Source organism: Eucyclogobius newberryi, unplaced genomic scaffold, assembly GCF_026437365.1.
Source record: "Eucyclogobius newberryi isolate DKJ021-1_F unplaced genomic scaffold, fEucNew1.0.hap1 SCAF_12, whole genome shotgun sequence".
In the NCBI taxonomy this organism is placed as follows: domain Eukaryota; kingdom Metazoa; phylum Chordata; class Actinopteri; order Gobiiformes; family Gobiidae; genus Eucyclogobius; species Eucyclogobius newberryi.
Window position 1 is genome coordinate 10,405,510 of NW_027315746.1, and position 22,687 is coordinate 10,428,196.

Sequence of the window (22,687 nt, forward strand, 5' to 3'; positions counted from 1 at the left end):
ACTTATTCTTAATACATTACTTGTTCATTCTGAATTATTTCTTTGTTCATGTTTTATTAAGGTGTAATCATATAAAGTGGTATTTAATATAATCTAGCAAGCAATTTGTTTGAAATGATCCATATCGACCGCTAATATTTATGGTATTTTTTAACTAATGCTGTTAACTATTGAAAAATATGGCGGCCATTTTAATAAATTCCCAATTGCTATTATTATTACATTACAGCTTAATAGGGCAAAGTGTGATCATTTTAATATAATGGAATTTAACATTGCCAAATACAACTGGTGGGTGATAAAAATGTGAATTGTTTTTATAACCTGCTTCCTGTGATAATGTCCCCGTGCCAGACTGATATCCATACATGGCCCCGTCATAAAGAAGATAAATGCCCCTGTCTTGTATTGCTCGTGCCATTGTCCATGCTCGGCGTTATATTAATAGCCGTTAACCTTTGCGGACGTGTCCTGTTCAGCGCGGGCGTGGGCCGGACAGGCTGCTTCATTGTGATCGATGCAATGCTGGAGCGCATGAAGCACGAGAAGTCGGTGGACATCTACGGCCACGTGACCTGTATGAGGGCCCAGAGGAACTACATGGTCCAGACCGAGGACCAGTACATCTTCATCCACGAGGCGCTGCTGGAGGCGGCCACGTGCGGCAACACCGAGGTCCCGGCGCGCAACCTGTACGCCCACATCCAGAAGCTGACCCAGCCGCCCTCTGGGGAGACGGTCACCGCCATGGAGCTGGAGTTCAAGGTGAGACGCGGCGTTCGGGAAGCATGATCAATCTGAAGCATGCACAATAGGCTAATTCCTCTCAAAAAACACAGTATTTAGATCACAATTCATGTTCACTTAGTATCTTTCAATTGCTTTTATGAGGTCACTAACGCCATCTGCTGCGTCTGGACAACCTTTATTATTGGGACATTCAATTTATTAATTATGGTACCTTAAAGGACACATATTATGCATGATTTGTATTGTTATAGGCCTTTAAACTTGCTCTTGAGTATGTCTGTTTCTATTTTAGTGCTTAAAATAATATGTAAGTTTAGAAAATGCACATTACTCTCCATCAGTAGCGCTCCCTATACTGGGATTTGGTGTTAGCACATCATCTACTGGCAGTAGTGGGAATTACAATGGAAAAACCAACAAAAGCTAGCTTGAACATGAACAGGATATGCTCTAAACGAGTCTGGCCATGATTTATGGACTTTAAAAACAGCTCAGAAGACCTGGATTTCTACCTTTGAGGTCACAATGTGGAGAAAATTGAAATAGAGGGTTATTTGAGGCCCAAAGAAGATGAACTCTATTACAGGATTAATGAAACAAGCATGAATCAAGAAAATGGTTTAAAGCTTCTGTGTCATTTCAATCAATAAACAAAAAAAATGAAACAAATCACATTTTCACAAGGCCCTGTTGGAGAGCGGCTGGTGTTGCATTAATTTAGAACCGGTCAATAGAAATTTGGCCTTGGCAGCTTTCTCTTGATGAGTTAATTTGCTTTACATCTCTGCCAACTTGACTTAACGATGATTGAGAGTTAAAAATGCGAGCGATTCTTCATAAATGGTCTGTTTAACCTTAAAGTCTGCTGCACCGTTCTGCAAATCAATGTTTTCTCCTCCTACGATGACTCACGCTGGCTCTTTGATCTCGAACGATGTGTGGCCACCGCCGCCGCCTCTCTCGCTGCACCGAGCGTCTGATGCAATTAAAGCTTAAACACAATGTGCCTCCTATGAGTGCTAAGAAAAAGATATGACATAACCAGAGCTAAATGTGTCCACAGAGCGGTATTCTATGAGGACACTTGTATTCTTATGGCTTTGAGGACCGCGAAGTAGAGGTGGGCAGTATGTTATGGACAAGACCTTGCTAAAAAAAAAAGAATGGATTGAATTAAACGTGTGGTATAATCTTTCATTGAGGCACATTTCTGATGGATTCTTATCATTAAATTACTCGCCACTAGGGAGCACGTTGTTCTGGTGACGTCAGGGGAAGAAGTGAAAACCAGTTCAGTGAAACGTAGTGATAAATACTGTAAAACACGTCTAATCAAGTGAATTATTAATAGCAAGTCACTAGTAAGATTTTTATCCGCTGTTATAGTCTATTTTTGCCTCAAACCGCACGGCTCCAGACCCTCCCACTCACTGCCGCAGTTCAAGGTGACATGCTCCGACACACAGCTTTTGTCAATAGCGATTGACTCTGATGTTATTACACACTTTCCTCCCGGTGCTGCGCTACCATTAGGCCTCTTATGACCGCGATCCATTCTGTTTGAAGTGATAATCGCATCCACGCCGCCGCTGCCAACCACGTACGACGAGGCGGGGGGGGTGGCAGGGACAGAGGGAGAGGGAGCGATGGCGGCGTACAGGAGCGACGAGCGAAGCCACGGCGACGCCCGCTCGGTCTGGCCACGGCTCACAGAACGTGTCGCAGAGTGAAGCTTTAGTGGGGCTCTGTGCGCTGTCCGTCTGTGCACTGCGGGCGGCCAGCAGGGAGCGCTCCACTCCCACTGGCCACAAACACAGACAGATCAGATGTGTTTTTAAATCTAAGTGCACATGAACAAATATCGCCCCGAACAGAGCAAAGAAGTCCTATTGAATTCACTTTGATTGTATGTTGGGGTGTAATGTCTAGAATACCATGAACATTTTCTGTGCTTTTAAATGTTTTAATCTCCCTGTCTTTATTCTCTTTGGTGCAAATGTGTAACTGTTTTTTTATGATCAACTTTTAGCCCAGGTCAACCTTGATAAAAGAGTTTTCGATCTCAGTGGTTCGTTCCCTTGTTTTATATATAATATATATAAAAAAAAGGGAACAAACCACTATATGAATAAAGGTTGTTAAATAAATTAGCTTTAAGCTGTAGGTTGTGTTATGATGTCTAATACTTCAGAGCACTTGGGCTTGAATTTTGGATATTTTGCAGCTTATATTTCAATCGTCATCTTCATAATTTCCTCTTTGGACCATTATGAAAGCAAACAAAGTAAATGACGTTGCATGATTTGTGAATACAGCATCTGAAGAGCAAGAACTTCCACAAAGAACAGGGTAACAAGTAATAGCACTATGCAGCTTTCCTGGCAATAAAAACGGCTGTAATAAAATAAGAGCTAATTTAGTAATTGAATAATCATTATCAAGACTATGATCGGATTTGAGAACATGGCATGTGCTGTGAAAATGGGTTCTATTGTTCAGGCAAAGCAAGAATTATGTCAAAATGACACAGGAAACATGTACATTTAGTTATTGTAATGAAGTATATGTCTCCAAGCAGCATTACTTTAGCTTTATCTGGGTCAAAATTTGGTTAAAAAATTCAATTCATGGGTCGTACTCAATCCAAACAAATACCCAAAATAGTTAATTGCCTTTGTCGTCTAGTACATCTCAATAACTGGCCATTAAGTAGTTACTTTGAGGAATAAGACTGGCTACGAATGATAAAAGATCCTCCTTTCAAAGTACGGGGTGGTCTGGTCGCCCCCCTCCAGTCCACTCTGACATCTCCTCCTCTGATACACTCCTCGTGACAGTCGGCTCTCACGTCTCGATGGAATCACCGGTGTCTGCCATGTTTGTTTACCGCGGGTCACAGGTCACTAACTCCCTCTGCTCTCTCCTTTCTCTTCTCTCACTCTTCTCTCTCGCTCGCTAAACAGAGACTGGCCAACTCCAAAGCTCACACGTCGCGGTTCATCAGCGCCAACCTGCCCTGCAACAAGTTCAAGAACCGCCTGGTGAACATCATGCCTTTCGAGTCCACGCGCGTCTGCCTGCAGCCCATCCGCGGCGTGGAGGGCTCCGACTACATCAACGCCAGCTGCATCGACGGCTACAGGTGAGCGACACGCCCGCCCGCGCACATGCAGCGTCACACGTGTATATATATGTGCAGCGTCACACGTGTATATACATGCTAGAGTCAGGCATTACTGCAGCGTCACACATGTATATACATGCTAGAGTCACACGTGTGTATATACATGCTAGAGTCACACGTGTATATACATGCTAGAGTCACACGTGTATATACATGCTAGAGTCACAGGTGTATATATACATGCTAGAGTCACAGGTGTATATATACATGCTAGAGTCAGGCATTACTGCAGCGTCACACATGTATATACATGCTAGAGTCACACGTGTGTATATACATGCTAGAGTCACACGTGTATATACATGCTAGAGTCACACGTGTATATACATGCTAGAGTCACAGGTGTATATATACATGCTAGAGTCACAGGTGTATATATACATGCAAGAGTCAGGCATTACTGCAGCGTCACACGTGTATATACATGCTAGAGTCACACGTGTGTATATACATGCTAGAGTCACACGTGTATATACATGCTAGAGTCACACGTGTATATACATGCTAGAGTCACACGTGTATATACATGCTAGAGTCAGGCATTACTGCAGCGTCACACGTGTATATACATGCTAGAGTCACACGTGTATATACATGCTAGAGTCACACGTCTATATACATGCTAGAGTCACACGTGTATATACATGCTAGAGTCACAGGTGTATATATACATGCTAGAGTCTCACGTGTATATACATGCTAGAGTCACACGTGTGTATATACATGCTAGAGTCACACGTGTGTATATACATGCTAGAGTCACACGTGTATATATACATGCTAGTCACAGGTGTATATATACATGCTAGAGTCACACGTGTATATACATGCTAGAGTCAGGCATTACTGCAGCGTCACACGTGTATATACATGCTAGAGTCACACGTGTATATACATGCTAGAGTCACACGTGTGTATATACATGCTAGAGTCACACGTGTGTATACATGCTAGAGTCTCACGTGTATATACATGCTAGAGTCAGGCATTACTGCAGCGTCACACGTGTATATACATGCTAGAGTCACACGTGTGTATATACATGCTAGAGTCACACGTGTATATACATGCTAGAGTCACACGTGTATATACATGCTAGAGTCACACGTGTATATACATGCTAGAGTCACACGTGTATATACATGCTAGAGTCACACGTGTATATACATGCTAGAGTCACACGTGTATATACATGCTAGAGTCACACGTGTATATACATGCTAGAGTCACACGTGTATATACATGCTAGAGTCACACGTGTATATACATGCTAGAGTCACACGTGTATATACATGCTAGAGTCTCACGTGTATATACATGCTAGAGTCTCACGTGTATATACATGCTAGAGTCACACGTGTATATACATGCTAGTCACACGTGTATATACATGCTAGAGTCTCACGTGTATATACATGCTAGAGTCACACGTGTATATACATGCTAGAGTCACACGTGTATATACATGCTAGAGTCACACGTGTATATACATGCTAGAGTCTCACGTGTATATACATGCTAGAGTCACACGTGTATATACATGCTAGAGTCAGGCATTACTGCAGCGTCACACGTGTATATACATGCTAGAGTCTCACGTGTATATACATGCTAGAGTCACACGTGTATATACATGCTAGAGTCACACGTGTATATACATGCTAGAGTCAGGCATTACGCCGTTTGGGTCGCGGTAAAGAGTAGTCTCCCGTTTGTCTTCTGCGTTCACGACATCAAATAGGACTAAACTAAGACTAAAACCTGGACTTTAAAGCAAGATCAAACCAGGACTAAACTTGAACTAGGACGTTTGCGATTGTCCGACCTTATTTCTCACTTTCCTATCACACTCTGATGCTATTTGTCTTAACGACCATGACCTCGCTAACTTGAAAAAGAAAAGATAAAGGAAAGGTTTGATAAAAGTTGTAGACTTCTATGTGACTTTGTATTAAGTGTAGCATTTTGAGTCATGACATTAGTATAATCACTAAGATTAAATGATTGCCCTAACGGTGCTTTTAAATAAAACGGGGTGAAACTGCTCTAATTTCTGTCAATAATTGACTCAGACCGGAGTCACTGAGCTTTTGATGCTTAAGCCCCAGTTCTGTGGAAGGACCTCTGCTTGTTTGCACTTTAGACCTGTCAATTCTCACTTTATTTACTGTTTCCGCCGCCAACGTCTCATGTTGGAAACTGACATGACGTGGACACATGACGTGGAAACGAGAGCGTTAATGACAGCCGAACAATAAAAGCTCAATTATACAAACAAGTTGAGTAGAAAAAAAGCTCAAATTGAATTGGAATTGTACTTTTCTTTTCTACCTGCGATATTATTTTTCAATCAAAATGATATTGAACGTGCTCAGCGGACTATTGACTTTCAATTTGACTTATCTGTTTGCATGTGCTGCCAGGTTTATGGCATTTATATTGTGTGTTTACCGATACAAAAAGTTCAAGGTTGCTCTTATTTACTCCAAAATGATGTTTGATTGGCCTTTATTTAAACGGTGAAGGCCCAATGAGAGTGCAGGACCTTAACTTAATTTAATTACTCTCCAACTCATTAACAAATGTAATTATTGCTGGCTATTGTCGACAAAAACTAATCACACAAAGTTGCTTGCATGGAGCGTACAGTATATCGCACTGTATGCACTATATGCTAAAGTTGTCTGCTTAAAGATTTACACAAACTTTCCGAAAATAAATATCTACTTGCCCACTTACTCATTGCCTCCTAAATCACAGCCATAAAAGACCAGGCCCAACGTGGAAGTAAATATCTATAAATTCATCCAGCGCCACTTTCGGCTGCTTTTTATGACGTCCAAAACAGAAAGAAGTAGATTTTATTGAAGGGCTTGTCGGCGGGCGTTAATATGATGGGTGCGACGGTTGTCAGGCGCCAGAGCCAGTTAAAGGAGGCAGGAGCCGATGAGAAAGTGCAGCGTGGTATTGGAGAAGAGTCCGCTGTGGGCCATGGGGGGGGGCAGAGCAGAATTACTGGTGTTGTCGGTGCTTTGCTGCCGTCCTCACTTGCTCTCTCTGTCCAAATTGCCTCCACGAGGGACGCAGATAAAACGCCGGCGGCTTTGGTTTCTTTCTGCTCGCGTGAAGAGAAAGAGAGAGGATGTGATGGAACTTTACTGGAGGAAGAAGGCAGCTCCAGCAGAGGTTTGGAATAGCAGCGAGTCCGTTTTGGGTTGGAGTTTGGTCCGACAAAGAAAGCCCAGCGTCCCCGACGTGTCCCGGTGTTAACGAGAAGGCTCTTCACACGTCGTAGCTGTAAACAGTGTAATTACAGCCAGACAGTGTGGTCCCAAACCTCTTAACTTTCTGCTCTCACTTAGTTTTTGCATAACAGGGTTTATTATTTTTCAAAGAATTGCTGCTTGACAAACACTTCTTTACCTTTACTTGGGAACGAATTCTATGGGGAGACTTTGAAAACCAAGCTATGGCTCAAAGTCTTTACTTTTAATTCCTTCAATAGTATCCACATTTCAGATTGTGTGAACAGTGGACTGATATACTGAATATTTATGATTCTGATGTGTAATACATAAACATAACATAATAGCAGGTTTATTTGTATAGCACAGTTCATATACACAGTAACTCAAAGTGCTTTACAGAAAAAGACAATTATGCATTCAAGTTGCAATACCACTAAATAAATGCTTCAGGAATCAGTCTAAAATTGATACTCTACATTGCTGAATCAGGCGTAATCACTTATATTTTCCAAAATATAAGTGATTCCCAAAACAACTACAAAACTGCACCGCAATTTCATGTCTCATATCCAAAATCCACAAAACGACTCACAGTGGCACGTGTTGATAGTACGGGGCCAAACATCTCAAAGTGTTCCTCGCCCTCCTCTCCATTTCCTCCCTTCATTTCCCATCTAAAACGTCTCTCCTAGACAGACGGATCCGGGTGGGGACCTGTTGTGCTCGCTGGCGGCACAGTGTAATTAAGCTGCTTTTAAAAGGCCCCAGCATAAATAAATACAAACTAAACCGGGGGCCTCCAGTGCGCCCTTCACCCGCGCTGCGCACCGCCTTGAAGAGAAGCCAATAATATGCTAAACTAATGAGAGGCGAGCCCATTGATTCGCTCGCTCGCTGCTATCGGGGCCCGCGCCATGCAGGCTCGAGCAATTGTAATGAGGTCGACTGCGGCGACAGCGGCGGCATGTCCTCCAGCGGGCGCGGCGAGGAGCGGCGAGGAGCGGCGAGGAGCGGCGAGGAGCGGCGAGGAGCGGCGAGGAGCGGCGAGGAGCGGCGAGGAGCGGCGAGGAGCGGCGAGGAGCGGCGAGGAGCGGCGAGGAGAGGCGAGGAGAGGCGAGGAGAGGCGAGGAGCGGCGAGGAGCGGCGAGGAGCGGCGAGGAGAGGCGAGGAGCGGCGAGGAGCGGCGAGGAGCGGCGAGGAGCGGCGAGGAGAGGCGAGGAGAGGCGAGGAGAGGCGAGGAGAGGCGAGGAGCGGCGAGGAGGCGGCGAGGAGCCGGCGAGGAGCCGGCGAGGAGCCGGCGAGGAGCCGGCGAGGAGAGGCGAGGAGCCGGCGAGGAGAGGCGAGGAGAGGAGAGGCGAGGAGAGGCGAGCGGCGAGGAGGAGCGATGGCGGCGGAGTCAGGAGTCGCGTGATACCGAGCAGAACTGTTTTTGTTTTGGCTGAGGGTCTTATTTCGGCGAGGTTAGAGGGGGCCACACAATCAATTTAGACTGGAGCTTTCATCCGCTGCTTAGCTCCTGTTTGTTCCCTCTGCGTCGGGTCCATTTCCGTCCTCTGCCTCCTTGGATTTCCCCGCTAAAGCTTTGGGAAATAAGAGATCAAAAAAGAGGCGTAAGAAAGTTTGATTCTACTTCGTTTTGGAGCTGACTCGTGATTGCTACATTACATTACATCACCTTCAAAACTGAACCTTCATTAGCCTTAATAAAGCATGAACAAAGACTTACCGTATTTCCCGTACTATAAAGAGCACTGGATTATAAGGCACACTGTCAAGAAATGGTCTATTTTTGTCAGTCAGTCAGTTGAACTTTGTTAATGCAATATGCGTGGAAAGTGGCAAGATATGAAGTAATCCATCTATAAAGCGCACTGGATTATAAGGTGCATTGCAATTTTTTGAGAAAATTAAAGGCTTTTAAGTGCACCTTATAGTCCGGAAAATACGGTAATTCATAATGGACATAACGGTTTGAGAACGATTCAGGCCTCGTCACTATTTACTAAGGGTCATAGTATTAGAGCCTGACTCGTTATGAATAAACTAGTATTTGTTCATTAGTAATCTGGTTTGTTCATGAGTATTTAGAGTAGTTTACAAAAGTGTTACTGTTTACATCTGTAGTAGGATAGAAATAGATTTGTGACTGAAAGTGTTTTGGTGCTAATAACGATTAATTACTAATGAAAACAGGACAAAGAAACGTCTGTCATTAGATGGATTTCAAGGTGATAATGAATTACTAAGACATAAGAATAATAACATTGTATGTACAGCTTGTTGTACATATATTTTGATTAAGTCACTGCTTTGTTTTGCATGTCCTTATTTTTGTTTTAGCACATTTAGCACAGGATATGCTTTTTATACCTTTTTATAATTATTATTATTATATGTTGCACAAACAGATTCTGATATAAAAATGGTGAATTGCCGTCAAAACTCATTGTCTAGTTACAATTTCGTCTCCCTTTCCCTCGTTTTAATTTAGATTTAAATAGCAGCTTACCTAATGCCACAGACATAACAACGTCATTTCCCTCGTGGATCAATCAAAAACATTTAATTCTACATCAAAATCAGACAAATTGCAAAACTCAAAATTTTTTGTAGAATTTTTATTGTCAATGAACAGAAGTCACAAACAGGGACTTGTTCTGGTGATTCTGTGCAACATAAAACAATGAATAAGTCAAAAGAGAAACAATTTCAATCTGATATGGGATAAAAATAATAATAGGCTATAGAATATAAATGGGCTTATTGTGTACACAAATTTACAGTTGAATTGACATATGTAGTGCAGAAAGTGAACAGTGCAGTGAGTGATTAAATAAAAGTGAGTGTTTAAGAAGTGTTCTATGAAAACAATCGGCTTCAAACTAAATAGAAATATGCCGTTGACTAATAAGATATGTAGCTAAATTGGCTAACGTTCTACTGCTAAAGTGATGTTATTCCGTCTCTTATTCGCCATCGTTGCTCCTCATCCTTGTTCCTGTCTCTTGCCGTATTGCGCCCCCTCTGGTGTAACATGCTTCCTGCACGTGGGGCGGTGCGTCGCTCCCGGACTTTTAGATCGGATTTGAAAACACCCCGTCCGAATCATTTTGTCCGGGGGTACGGGGGCCGACCAGGCGAAAAAACAAGTAGCTTCGGCATTCTCCGGACCACGGCTTGGCAGCCAATCAGAGCCAAGCACACACATTTCTTCGACCAATCAGCACGCAGCATGCAAATTTTCACTTGTGAACAGTAAACTGTCATGGCGGACTATTGTCAAACGTTCCCCGGCCCGATTTAATGATAATATTCCCTTTTTTTCAAAGATTTATTAATGAAATGGCCGTCCCTGCACTCGAAAATGCCCGTCCACATTTTAAAATACCCCGTCCAACATACGGGAAGACAAGTCTCTATCTAAAAGCCTGGTCACTCCCATTCGCGTCGCTCCCATTCGCGCTCTCCCATCCCCTTGTTCGCGTCCCCCTCATTCGCGTTCCCCTCGTTTGCGTCGCTCCCGTTCGCGTTCCCCTCGCTCGCGTTCCCCTCGCTCGCGTTCCCCTCGCTCGCGTTCCCCTCGCTCGCGTTCCCTCGTTCATGTTCCCCTCGTTCATGTTCCCCTCGTTCATGTTCCCCTCGTTCGCGTTCCCCTTGTCCACGTTCCCCTCGTTCGCGTTCCCCCTGTCCACGTTCCCCTCGTTCACGTTCCCCTCACTTGCGTTCCTCTGTTCACGTTCCCCTCGTTCACGTTCCCCCTGTCCACGTTCACGTTCCCCTCGTTCGCGTTCCCCCTGTCCACGTTCACGTTACCCTCACTCGCGTTCCCCTGTCCACGTTCCCCTCGTTCACGTTCCCCTCACTTGCGTTCCCCTCGTTCACGTTCCCCTCGTTCACGTTCCCCTAGATCACGTTCCCCTCTTTAGCGTTCCCCCAGTCCACGTTCACGTTACCCTCACTCGCGTTCCCTCTGTCCACGTTCCCCTCGTTCACGTTCTCCTCACTTGCGTTCCCCTCGTTCATGTTCCCCTCGTTCACGTTCCCCTCGATCACGTTCCCCTCGTTCGCGTTCCCCCAGTCCACGTTCACGTTACCCTCACTCGCGTTCCTCTCGTTCACGTTCCCTCGTTTGCGTTCCCCTCGTTCGCGTTCCCCCTGTCCAGGTTCCCCTCGTTCGCGTTCCCCCTGTCCACGTTCCCCTCGTTCGCGTTCCCCCTGTCCACGTTCCCCTCGTTCGCGTTCCCCCTGTCCACGTTCCCCTCGTTCAAGTTCCCCTCGTTCGCGTTCCCCTCGTTCGCGTTCCCGTGTTCACGTTCCCCTCGTTCACGTTCCCCTCGTTCACGTTCCCCCTGTCCACGTTCACGTTCCCCTCGTTCGCGTTCCCCTGTTCACGTTCCCCTCGATCACGTTCCTCTTGTTTGTGTTCCCCTCGTTTGCGTTCCCCTCGTTCGCGTTCCCCTGTCCACTTTCCCCTCGTTCGCTTTCCCCTCGTTCGTCGCGTTCCCCTCGTTCGCGTTCCCCTGTCCATGTTCCCCTCGTTCACGTTCCCCTTGTTCACGTTCCCCTCACTCGCGTTCCCCTCGTGTTCACGTTCCCCTCGTTCACGTTCCCCTCGTTCACGTTCCCCCTGTCCACGTTCACGTTCCCCTCGTTCGCGTTCCCCCTGTCCACGTTCACGTTACCCTCACTCGCGTTCCCCTGTCCACGTTCCCCTCGTTCACGTTCCCCTCGTTCACGTTCCCCTAGATCACGTTCCCCTCTTTAGCGTTCCCCCAGTCCACGTTCACGTTACCCTCACTCGCGTTCCCTCTGTCCACGTTCCCCTCGTTCACGTTCTCCTCACTTGCGTTCCCCTCGTTCATGTTCCCCTCGTTCACGTTCCCCTCGATCACGTTCCCCTCGTTCGCGTTCCCCCAGTCCACGTTCACGTTACCCTCACTCGCGTTCCTCTCGTTCACGTTCCCTCGTTTGCGTTCCCCTCGTTCGCGTTCCCCCTGTCCAGGTTCCCCTCGTTCGCGTTCCCCCTGTCCACGTTCCCCTCGTTCGCGTTCCCCCTGTCCACGTTCCCCTCGTTCGCGTTCCCCCTGTCCACGTTCCCCTCGTTCAAGTTCCCCTCGTTCGCGTTCCCCTCGTTCGCGTTCCCGTGTTCACGTTCCCCTCGTTCACGTTCCCCTCGTTCACGTTCCCCCTGTCCACGTTCACGTTCCCCTCGTTCGCGTTCCCCTGTTCACGTTCCCCTCGATCACGTTCCTCTTGTTTGTGTTCCCCTCGTTTGCGTTCCCCTCGTTCGCGTTCCCCTGTCCACTTTCCCCTCGTTCGCTTTCCCCTCGTTCGTCGCGTTCCCCTCGTTCGCGTTCCCCTGTCCATGTTCCCCTCGTTCACGTTCCCCTCGTTCACGTTCCCCTCACTCGCGTTCCCCTCGTGTTCACGTTCCCCTCGTTCACGTTCCCCCTGTCCACGTTCACGTTCCCCTCGTTCGCGTTCCCCCTGTCCACGTTCACGTTACCCTCACTCGCGTTCCCCTGTCCACGTTCCCCTCGTTCACGTTCCCCTCGTTCACGTTCCCCTAGATCACGTTCCCCTCTTTAGCGTTCCCCCAGTCCACGTTCACGTTACCCTCACTCGCGTTCCCTCTGTCCACGTTCCCCTCGTTCACGTTCTCCTCACTTGCGTTCCCCTCGTTCATGTTCCCCTCGTTCACGTTCCCCTCGATCACGTTCCCCTCGTTCGCGTTCCCCCAGTCCACGTTCACGTTACCCTCACTCGCGTTCCTCTCGTTCACGTTCCCTCGTTTGCGTTCCCCTCGTTCGCGTTCCCCCTGTCCAGGTTCCCCTCGTTCGCGTTCCCCCTGTCCACGTTCCCCTCGTTCGCGTTCCCCCTGTCCACGTTCCCCTCGTTCGCGTTCCCCCTGTCCACGTTCCCCTCGTTCAAGTTCCCCTCGTTCGCGTTCCCCTCGTTCGCGTTCCCGTGTTCACGTTCCCCTCGTTCACGTTCCCCTCGTTCACGTTCCCCCTGTCCACGTTCACGTTCCCCTCGTTCGCGTTCCCCTGTTCACGTTCCCCTCGATCACGTTCCTCTTGTTTGTGTTCCCCTCGTTTGCGTTCCCCTCGTTCGCGTTCCCCTGTCCACTTTCCCCTCGTTCGCTTTCCCCTCGTTCGTCGCGTTCCCCTCATTCGCGTTCCCCTGTCCATGTTCCCCTCGTTCACGTCCCCCTCGTTCACGTTCCCCTCGTTCACGTTCCCCTCACTCGCGTTCCCCTCGTGTTCACGTTCCCCTCGTTCGCGTTCCCCTCGCTCGTCCCCCCCGTGCTGTGCCAGTGTTTGTGTGCAGAGGCCTGAAGCACATCCTAATCTCCCAGTTCCACATTAGCACGTCGCCCGCAGCACCTTCATTAGCGCTTCAGTCCCGACTCTCCTTCCCCGCTCCTCTCTTTCCTCCTCTCTTTCCTCCTCTTTCCTCCTCTCTTTCCTCCTCTCTCTCCTCCTCTCTTTCCTCCTCTCTTTCCTCCTCTCTTTCCTCATCTCTCTCCTCTCTCCTCCTCCCTCTCTCTCTATATATGTATATATATAAATACTTTCTTCAGTCTCTCTCCTTTCCCTCCTTTTGATCGAATCATCTCTCGCACCTCCCCGTCTATTCTCTCCTCTCCTCCCTACTCTTGCTTTCTCTCATCTTGCGCCTCACTCGCTCGCTCTCTCCTCCCTCCCTCGCACTTTAATCTCCCTCATTCCTCCTCTCTCTCTCCTCTCACCTCTTGCATTTCTGCCATCTTTCCCTCTCATTTCCCTCTCTCACTCGCACATTCCCCATGTTTTCTTACTCTTCATTTTCTCCTCATTTCTTATCACCCTCTTCCTTTTCTCCCTTTTCCCCCCTCTCTCTCTCGCTCTCTCACTCCCCCTGTCCTTCCTCTCATCTTCCTGCCCTCTCCCCACTCGCATGTCTTCAATCTCCTCTTTCCCTCTCTCTTCTCTTTCTCTCATCTTTCTTCTCTTTACTCTAGTTAGTCCCTCCCGATTTCTTTCTCTTTCTCTCTCCTCTTACTTCTTCTCTCTTTTTCCTTTCTCTCTCTTACTTTCCCTCATTACTTCCTCTCCTCTCTCCTCTTGTATTCCTTAAATCTCCTCTCTTTCTCTCGCCCCTTTCTGCGTTCTTTTTCCTCTCTTCCTTCTCCATTATCCCTCTCTCTTACATGTCCTCAATCTACTCTCTTTCTATTCCCCATGTCTTCTCTCTGTCTCTCTCTGTCTCTGTCCCCCTCCCTCTTGGTCCTCAGCATGCGTCCCCCCGGCTGTAGCACCAGTGCCATCTGCTGGTTGCTCGGTGAACAGCACGCTCAGAGCAGAGTCACGTAGGACACCAGCACCGCCCGACGCATGAGCTCATCCTCCTCCGAGCCCAGAGTGAAGTCTCATTGTGCTCGGCTCTGGAGGAACGAGCCCCGGTCGCTCCAGGATTCACACCAGAGCTGTACGCGCTCGTCAGTCACATCATCATCACAGTTTTGAGACCACAACGATCATTAAAAACACTCTTCTGATATAAATGAAGAACACACTAGAATTATTTAGCAAAGGTCAAATTTTGTCATATGTGTGTGATTGTCTGTCAGTTTTAGTATCGACTCGAGTATTTACTTTATTTATTTATTTATATATACTGTCATATTCATGTGCAATTACTGTCGTACTCACATGCAATAATGTCACATTCATGTGCATATAACTGATGTAAATACAGTGTTGGCTTTACCATTATTAGTAGTATTATTTTGTCTCATGCTAGTTGTTTTTATTTCATTTTATCTTTATTTTTCCCCTCCATTCCTTATTAAGAAATGAGAGGTTTTTTTCTGTAGTTTTTGTTTATAAGAGTTTTTCTATTAAGAGTGTTTTTAAACGTCCTATAAGTTATCTGTACATTTCCTCTGTATCTACTGCGTTGCAACAATGACATTTCCCCCTGTGTGGACAATAAAGGAATATCTTATTTGATTATCAACACTGTATAAGTGATTGGTGAAGCAGTGACTTGTATTATGAAGTGATAATGGACGTGTTGTGACAGAAGTGTGATATGAGCCCTGTAAGATCCATAGTGTCTCGGTTGAACTTGGTTTACCTGAGTTGTCTTCATTTGGAGTCTGCTGCAGTTTGTCCATTAAATGAGCGAATAAAACTCAGACAGAGACAGTAAATGAGACGAAAAAAGGGCTGAACAAATGGCTCGACTTGAGAATAAAACACCTCATTTAAGACTGACTCTTATACCATGCAGCAGCTTGTTACCGGCCAAAGCTACAAGGACACTTCATTTTAGGAACTGTGGGCTGACAGAGCGGTGTGGCACAAAAGCTTTATAACTACATATCCTGTATATTCTCCATCTTAGACAACAACATTATTTTGTTTGGATTAGACTCACTGTCAGAAGTCATTGTCACATGCATTTTAGTAAATTATCTTCATGTCTTGGTAGGATTTAGATCATAGTCAAACTGCCCCATTATGAAAAGATCTAGCAATTAAACTGTTGCCAATTGTGAATAAAACATCATAATGAACTAAAATATGTATTAAAACTGTAAGAGATGCATTTGACTCTTAATGGCTTAAATTTAAACCGTCTGTCATTCTTAAACATGTTTTTACTTTTAGTATTGTCATGATCTTGTTTGTGGGAAGTATATTGAGTTTGTTATTTGGATGTTGCAGACAGCAGAAGGCGTACCTGGCCACACAGGGGCCCCTGGCTGAGACCACAGAGGACTTCTGGAGGATGCTGTGGGAACACAACTCCACCATCGTGGTGATGCTCACCAAACTGAGAGAGATGGGACGGGTAAGAGACAGACACAGCGGGAGACCATGCATTTGAGTCGAGACAAACATTGCTGAAATATTCAGTTGCTTGAGCCCGAGTGTAAACATGTGTCTGGAGCTGTACGTGTTCCAGAGAATGAGACGCTCGGCTCCCAAACAGGCACAAGACGACGTGGATGTCAAAGTCGAAACAAAGTACACTCGACTGCAGCATATTTATTACAACGTGGCATACTATAAAAGCAATTATAGGGTATTGAAATGATCATGTCTTACATCTAATATGTTTGTAAAATACATTCTAAACTATATTATAACTTGTCTGTTTTGCATAAATGTTCACTGCAGAGCTGCTTCCCTTAGGAATGAGTGTGATGAAAGAATTAGAATTGTTTTCTTCTTATTTACTTATAGTTAAAATCATATCTTGTTCTCTAAATGTACTTAGGGCAGAGATGTGTGAGTGCTAAGTATGTTTATAAGTATAAAATGGTGTGAATATCAGGTGCTCTATAGGAAAAGCGTCTGTGAACGGTAAAGAGAGGCGTTCCGAGGCCCATAATGAACATTATGAGGACTGGACAGTGTTTATAATGATGTCAGAGTGCTGGACCTCCTCCCCCTCCTCGGACCTCCTCCTCAGACCTCCTCCTCGTACCTCCACCTTGGACCTCCTCCTCCTCGTACCTCCTCCTCGTACCTCCTCCTCGTACCTCCACCTCCTCCTTGGACCTCCTCCTTGGACCTCCTCCTCCTCGTACCTCCACCTTGGACCTCCTCCTCCTTGTACCTCCTCCTCGTACCTACACCTCCTCCTCAGACCTCCTCCTCGGACCTCCTCCTCCTCCTCAGACCTCCTCCTCGGACCTCCTCCTCCTCCTTGGACCTCCTCTCTTCACCCTTCTATGGACACGACACTCGACGATGTCAAATGACTCCAGACTCGCCTGAAAAATGTGTCGGAGAGTGGAACATTCAGACAAAGTTATTCTCTGACAATTGAAGCGGCAGCACTTACCTGCTTTTTATGGTTTTCAACAGCCTCTCATCCATAATCACAGTTCATAAAACGCTCTCGTGCACATTAGCGCCGCAGTTAAGATGGAATTATGTAAACATTTTGCCACCAAAGATGAATCCGACGGCTTCATCTCGGCGCACTCTGGTTTAATGATTGACTTTGACCCCTCATGATAAGTCTGTGTTGAAAGTGGAGTTCTGGTGTAAATGCTCTGACGGCGCTGAACGTGTCTGTGCAGGAGAAGTGCCATCAGTACTGGCCCGCCGAGCGCTCCGCCAGGTACCAGTACTTTGTGGTGGACCCCATGGCCGAGTACAACATGCCGCAGTACATCCTACGAGAGTTCAAAGTCACAGATGCGAGGGTACGTCCAGATTTACTTTTTATTCAAATGTGACTCTTTATGAATGGCCTAATCTGTATCTTTAGACAAGACGACAAATGAAAGCTGATGGTTTTGAGTTAGACTTTTCAGAAAAGTGGCACAATTTGTTTGCAATTGTTTGAAACCTTGAGAACTTATGAGGGTTCCATTTGGAAGGGCATCTAGCTTAATAAAGTATGCTTAAAGGTATTGGACAAACATATCAATGGTAAATGGAATACCACTGTTGCTAATAGACATAGATAATTTATAATCGTTAATAATAAAAACAATGCTGCAAAATAAAACTGTTTCATGAACAGAATGAAAACTCAAAAGTACTTTCTGCTCATCTGTGGAAAACTTGTTTAACATGGATAAACTTAAACACCAACTAATACATTCAAAGACATGTTTAACACTTCACATATATAAATATAATATCGTCTGAACATTTCATTTGGATGGTTTGTGTTGATGTCGCCCACCTCTCCTTCTGCTGCCAAATGACTAAAGATCGGCTGTATAAGTTCATTTCTCAAGTGGGTCTTAACACTGCTTTAATAGCTTAACAACATTTAAATAAAATGTCACCCTCTCCTGAAGTGTGGACTTGAATTACATGAATCCATACGAGTGTGGACGGACTCAAAGCCTCAGCGTCTGTCTCTGCTCCGCGTCTGTCTCTGCTCCGCGTCTGGCTTACAAAGTGCACATAAGTGCAGCGGTTTCAACCTTCTGATCTTGTTGACGTCTTTAATGTGAACATAAATATCGCAATCATCATTTTAGCTTTGGCTTCAGACCCAGTGGCGTTCCAACAGCCGGAGGTGTGATTCCACAGACGTAGCGTGTGATATTTTGCCTGACAGCCTGACGACATGTGAATGCACCATCAAACATGTTTCTCCCGCTGTAGCTCTAACCGTGCTCTGTGTACGTGCTCCAAGTGCCGTGTGTTTGTCCAGATCGCTGTGGGAGAAAAGGAAAGGCATGAAAAGCGTATATAGCGTGTATGATCCCCGAGGGCCAGAGCTGGAACTCCCTGTGATGCAGTGGTTTCAATGGGCTATAAATACAGTGTGCTGTCAGCGGCCAGCGCACAGCCTCCTAATCCCACAGCCAGGGTTACTCTCATATATCCACAGATATGAGCCGCTGGGACCGGCCTCCAACACTCCACTACTGCAGTACTACTACTGTCAAATCATGTGTTGTTTCAGAGTTAAAGCAGACCATGCAAAACACCTTTGTTTTAGTTTGAATGTATTCGATCTCATGCAGTAACAACCATCAGTAATCAACAATTCATAAGTTTACTGCAAACAATGTACAGTATCAATAAAGCATTTCAGTCTGATCCAAAGAAGAGTAGGACTTCCATTATTCACTCCCAACTCAGTCTCATTCATGTTTGTAGCGTTTACATGACACATATGCAGTATCTAGATATAGAAGTTAAAGTTGTCTCTCTGATGACATCACTAGTTTAGTTCTTTCTGGTCTGGTCCTGGTCTTTGTCCAGTTTAGTCCTGATGTAAACATGTGATCCGTGGCAGCTCAGAGCGAGCGTGAACACAGCGTTCAACATGCGATTGGCTGAATTAGATGTTTAATAATCATAAGCAAGAACTCCATTTCAAGTCTTCACCCAGAGGTGTAAAATGTCACTGATGTGCAATGATAGAAAATGTCTCCATGAAAGTTTAATAATCTTTCCTTTTGGCCTCTTTGGGAGAATAAAACCATTGTTGTGTTAAGAGCAAATGTAATGTTTAATTAGCCATTTTAAGAAGGCCCTGGCCTATAATTTATACACGCCTTTATAAATATTCTAAATATAGCATTTACATTTAATGCACAGCATCACATTTGAGAATAATAAAAGAAGATTCACACCATTTAGAGCCAGTGGAGAAGAAAACACTGTATATCCACAAAAGAGCCGAGATTTAACCAGAGAATTCACACAACTTCATTTTTAATTCCATCAGGATGAGTCCTGTGTGTCTGCTGCTCTTACCAACAGCACGAGCATCAGGGCACGAGCATCAGGGCACGGGCATCAGGGCACGAGCATCAGGGCACGAGCATCAGGGCACAGGCATCAGGGCACGAGCATCAGGGCACGGGCATCAGGGCACGAGCATCAGGGCACGAGCATCAGGGCACGGGCATCAGGGCACGAGCATCAGGGCACGAGCATCAGGGCACGAGCATCAGGGCACAGGCATCAGGGCACGAGCATCAGGGCACGGGCATCAGGGCACGAGCATCAGGGCACGAGCATCAGGGCACGAGCATCAGGGCACGAGCATCAGGGCACAGGCATCAGGGCACGAGCATCAGGGCACGGGCATCAGGGCACGAGCATCAGGGCACGAGCATCAGGGCACGGGCATCAGGGCACGAGCATCAGGGCACGAGCATCAGGGCACGGGCATCAGGGCACGAGCATCAGGGCACGAGCATCAGGGCACGGGCATCAGGGCACGGGCATCAGGGCACGGGCATCAGGGCACGAGCATCAGGGCACGAGCATCAGGGCACGAGCATCAGGGCAAAACCTGATCATCAGGATAAAATAAGAGCTTGTGATAATCATCTGCAGAGTGAATATGTCTCTGTTCCATAAATAAAACCAGTCTCGGCTTGAGCAGAGTGAATATGGCAGAGAGACTGGCACAGACTGGCACACAGTCATATTAGTGTGACTTTACAGCAGCCAACTCGGGCTTTCCAGGGTGATCCCAATTCAAATGTGCAAGAGCCCGGATATGGTCAATGTAAACCTGTTTTAGTTCTGTTTTAGTCCTGGTTTATAGTTCTGGTTTAGCTCTGGTTTATAGTCCTGGTTTAGTCCTGGTTTATAGTTCTGGTGTATAGTTCTGCCGTGCCTCGGGATCCCCCGGAGGAGTTAGAGGAAGTGTCTGGGGAGAGGAAGTCTGGGAGTCCCTGCTCAGACTGCTGCCCCCGCGACCCGGCCCCGGATAAAGCGGCAGAAGATGGATGGATGGTTTATAGTTCTGGTTTAGTCCTGGTTTATAGTTCTGGGTTAATCCTGGTTTAGTCCTGGTTTATAGTTCTGGTTTAGTCCTGGTTTAGTCCTGATTTATAGTTCTGGTTTAATTCTGGGTTAGTCCTGGTTTAGTTCTGGGTTGGTCCTGGTTTAGTCCTGGTTTATAGTTCTGGTTTAGTTCTGGTTTAGTCCTGGTTTATAGTTCTGGTTTAGTTCTGGTTTAGTTCTGGGTTGGTCCTGGTTTAGTCCTGGTTTATAGTTCTGGTTTAGTTCTGGGTTAGTCCTGGTTTATAGTTCTGGTTTAGTTCTGGGTTGGTCCTGGTTTAGTCCTGGTTTATAGTTCTGGTTTATAGTTCTGGTTTAGTTCTTGGTTAGTCCTGGTTTATAGTTCTGGTTTAGTCCTGGTTTAGTTCTGGTTTATAGTTCTGGTTTAGTTCTGGTTTAGTTCTGGGTTGGTCCTGGTTTAGTCCTGGTTTATAGTTCTGGGTTAGTCCTGGTTTAGTTCTGGTTTATAGTTCTGGTTTAGTTCTGGTTTAGTTCTGGTTTATAGTTCTGGTTTATAGTTCTGGTTTAGTCCTGGTTTATAGTTCTGGTTTAGTTCTGGTTTAGTCCTGGTTTATAGTTCTGGTTTAGTTCTGGTTTAGTTCTGGGTTGGTCCTGGTTTAGTCCTGGTTTATAGTTCTGGTTTAGTTCTGGGTTAGTCCTGGTTTATAGTTCTGGTCCTGGTTTAGTTCTGGTTTATAGTTCTGGTTTAGTTCTGGGTTAGTCCTGGTTTATAGTTCTGGTTTAGTCCTGGTTTAGTTCTGGTTTATAGTTCTGGTTTAGTTCTGGTTTAGTTCTGGGTTGGTCCTGGTTTAGTCCTGGTTTATAGTTCTGGGTTAGTCCTGGTTTAGTCCTGGTTTAGTTCTGGTTTATAGTTCTGGTTTAGTTCTGGTTTGGTCCTGGTTTATAGTTCTGGTTTATAGTTCTGGGTTAGTTCTGGGTTAGTCCTGGTTTATAGTTCTGGTTTAGTTCTGGTTTAGTTCTGGGTTAGTCCTGGTTTAGTCCCGGTTTAGTCCCGGTTTAGTCCCGGTTTAGTCCTGGTTTAGCGTTTGCATTGTTCACGTCGTTATTGAACCTGGAAAGTCCCACTGAGGTTTGAAAAGGCCGGTTTAGTCCCAATTTTAACTCGGAGCCTCCTGGGTTCAGTCCAGTTTCATCTGGAGTTTCATCTGGAGTTTCATCTGGAGTTTCATCTGGAGTTTCATCTGGAGTTTCATCTGGAGTTTCATCTGGAGTTTCATCTGGAGTTTCATCCCTGGAGTTTCATCCCTGGAGTTTCATCCCTGGAGTTTCATCCCTGGAGTTTCATCCCTGGAGTTTCATCTGGAGTTTCATCTGGAGTTTCATCTGGAGTTTCATCCCTGGAGTTTCATCTGGAGTTTCATCTGGAGTTTCATCTGGAGTTTCATCTGGAGTTTCATCCCTGGAGTTTCATCTGGAGTTTCATCCCTGGAGTTTCATCCCTGGAGTTTCATCCCTGGAGTTTCATCTGGAGTTTCATCTGGAGTTTCATCTGGAGTTTCATCTGGAGTTTCATCTGGAGTTTCATCTGGAGTTTCATCTGGAGTTTCATCTGGAGTTTCATCTGGAGTTTCATCCCTGGAGTTTCATCCCTGGAGTTTCATCCCTGGAGTTTCATCCCTGGAGTTTCATCCCTGGAGTTTCATCCCTGGAGTTTCATCCTGGAGTTTCATCTGGAGTTTCATCTGGAGTTTCATCTGGAGTTTCATCTGGAGTTTCATCTGGAGTTTCATCTGGAGTTTCATCTGGAGTTTCATCTGGAGTTTCATCCCTGGAGTTTCATCTGGAGTTTCATCCCTGGAGTTTCATCCCTGGAGTTTCATCTGGAGTTTCATCTGGAGTTTCATCTGGAGTTTCATCTGGAGTTTTATCTGGAGTTTCATCCCTGGAGTTTCATCCCTGGAGTTTCATCCCTGGAGTTTCATCCCTGGAGTTTCATCTGGAGTTTCATCTGGAGTTTCATCTGGAGTTTCATCTGGAGTTTCATCTGGAGTTTTATCTGGAGTTTCATCCCTGGAGTTTCATCTGGAGTTTCATCCCTGGAGTTTCATCTGGAGTTTCATCTGGAGTTTCATCTGGAGTTTCATCCCTGGAGTTTCATCCCTGGAGTTTCATCCCTGGAGTTTCATCCCTGGAGTTTCATCCCTGGAGTTTCATCCCTGGAGTTTCATCTGGAGTTTCATCTGGAGTTTCATCCCTGGAGTTTCATCTGGAGT

At 46.0% G+C, this 22,687-nt stretch overlaps 2 protein-coding genes across 15 annotated transcripts in view; both read left to right on the forward strand.

Moving 5' to 3' along the window:
* Window positions 1-22,687, forward strand: part of LOC140356045 (receptor-type tyrosine-protein phosphatase F-like) — a 308,485-nt gene that overhangs the window by 281,244 nt on the left and 4,554 nt on the right. For all 14 annotated transcript variants that reach the window (XM_072440741.1, XM_072440745.1, XM_072440750.1 and 11 more), the window contains 4 exons: window positions 480-765; window positions 3,714-3,892; window positions 15,897-16,023; window positions 17,264-17,389. In XM_072440741.1, coding sequence (XP_072296842.1) covers window positions 480-765; window positions 3,714-3,892; window positions 15,897-16,023; window positions 17,264-17,389 — 718 coding nt within the window. The remainder of the gene's footprint in view (window positions 1-479; window positions 766-3,713; window positions 3,893-15,896; window positions 16,024-17,263; window positions 17,390-22,687) is intronic.
* Window positions 1-22,687, forward strand: part of ccl25a (chemokine (C-C motif) ligand 25a) — a 248,417-nt gene that overhangs the window by 123,356 nt on the left and 102,374 nt on the right. The gene's annotated exons all lie outside the window — the stretch shown is intronic.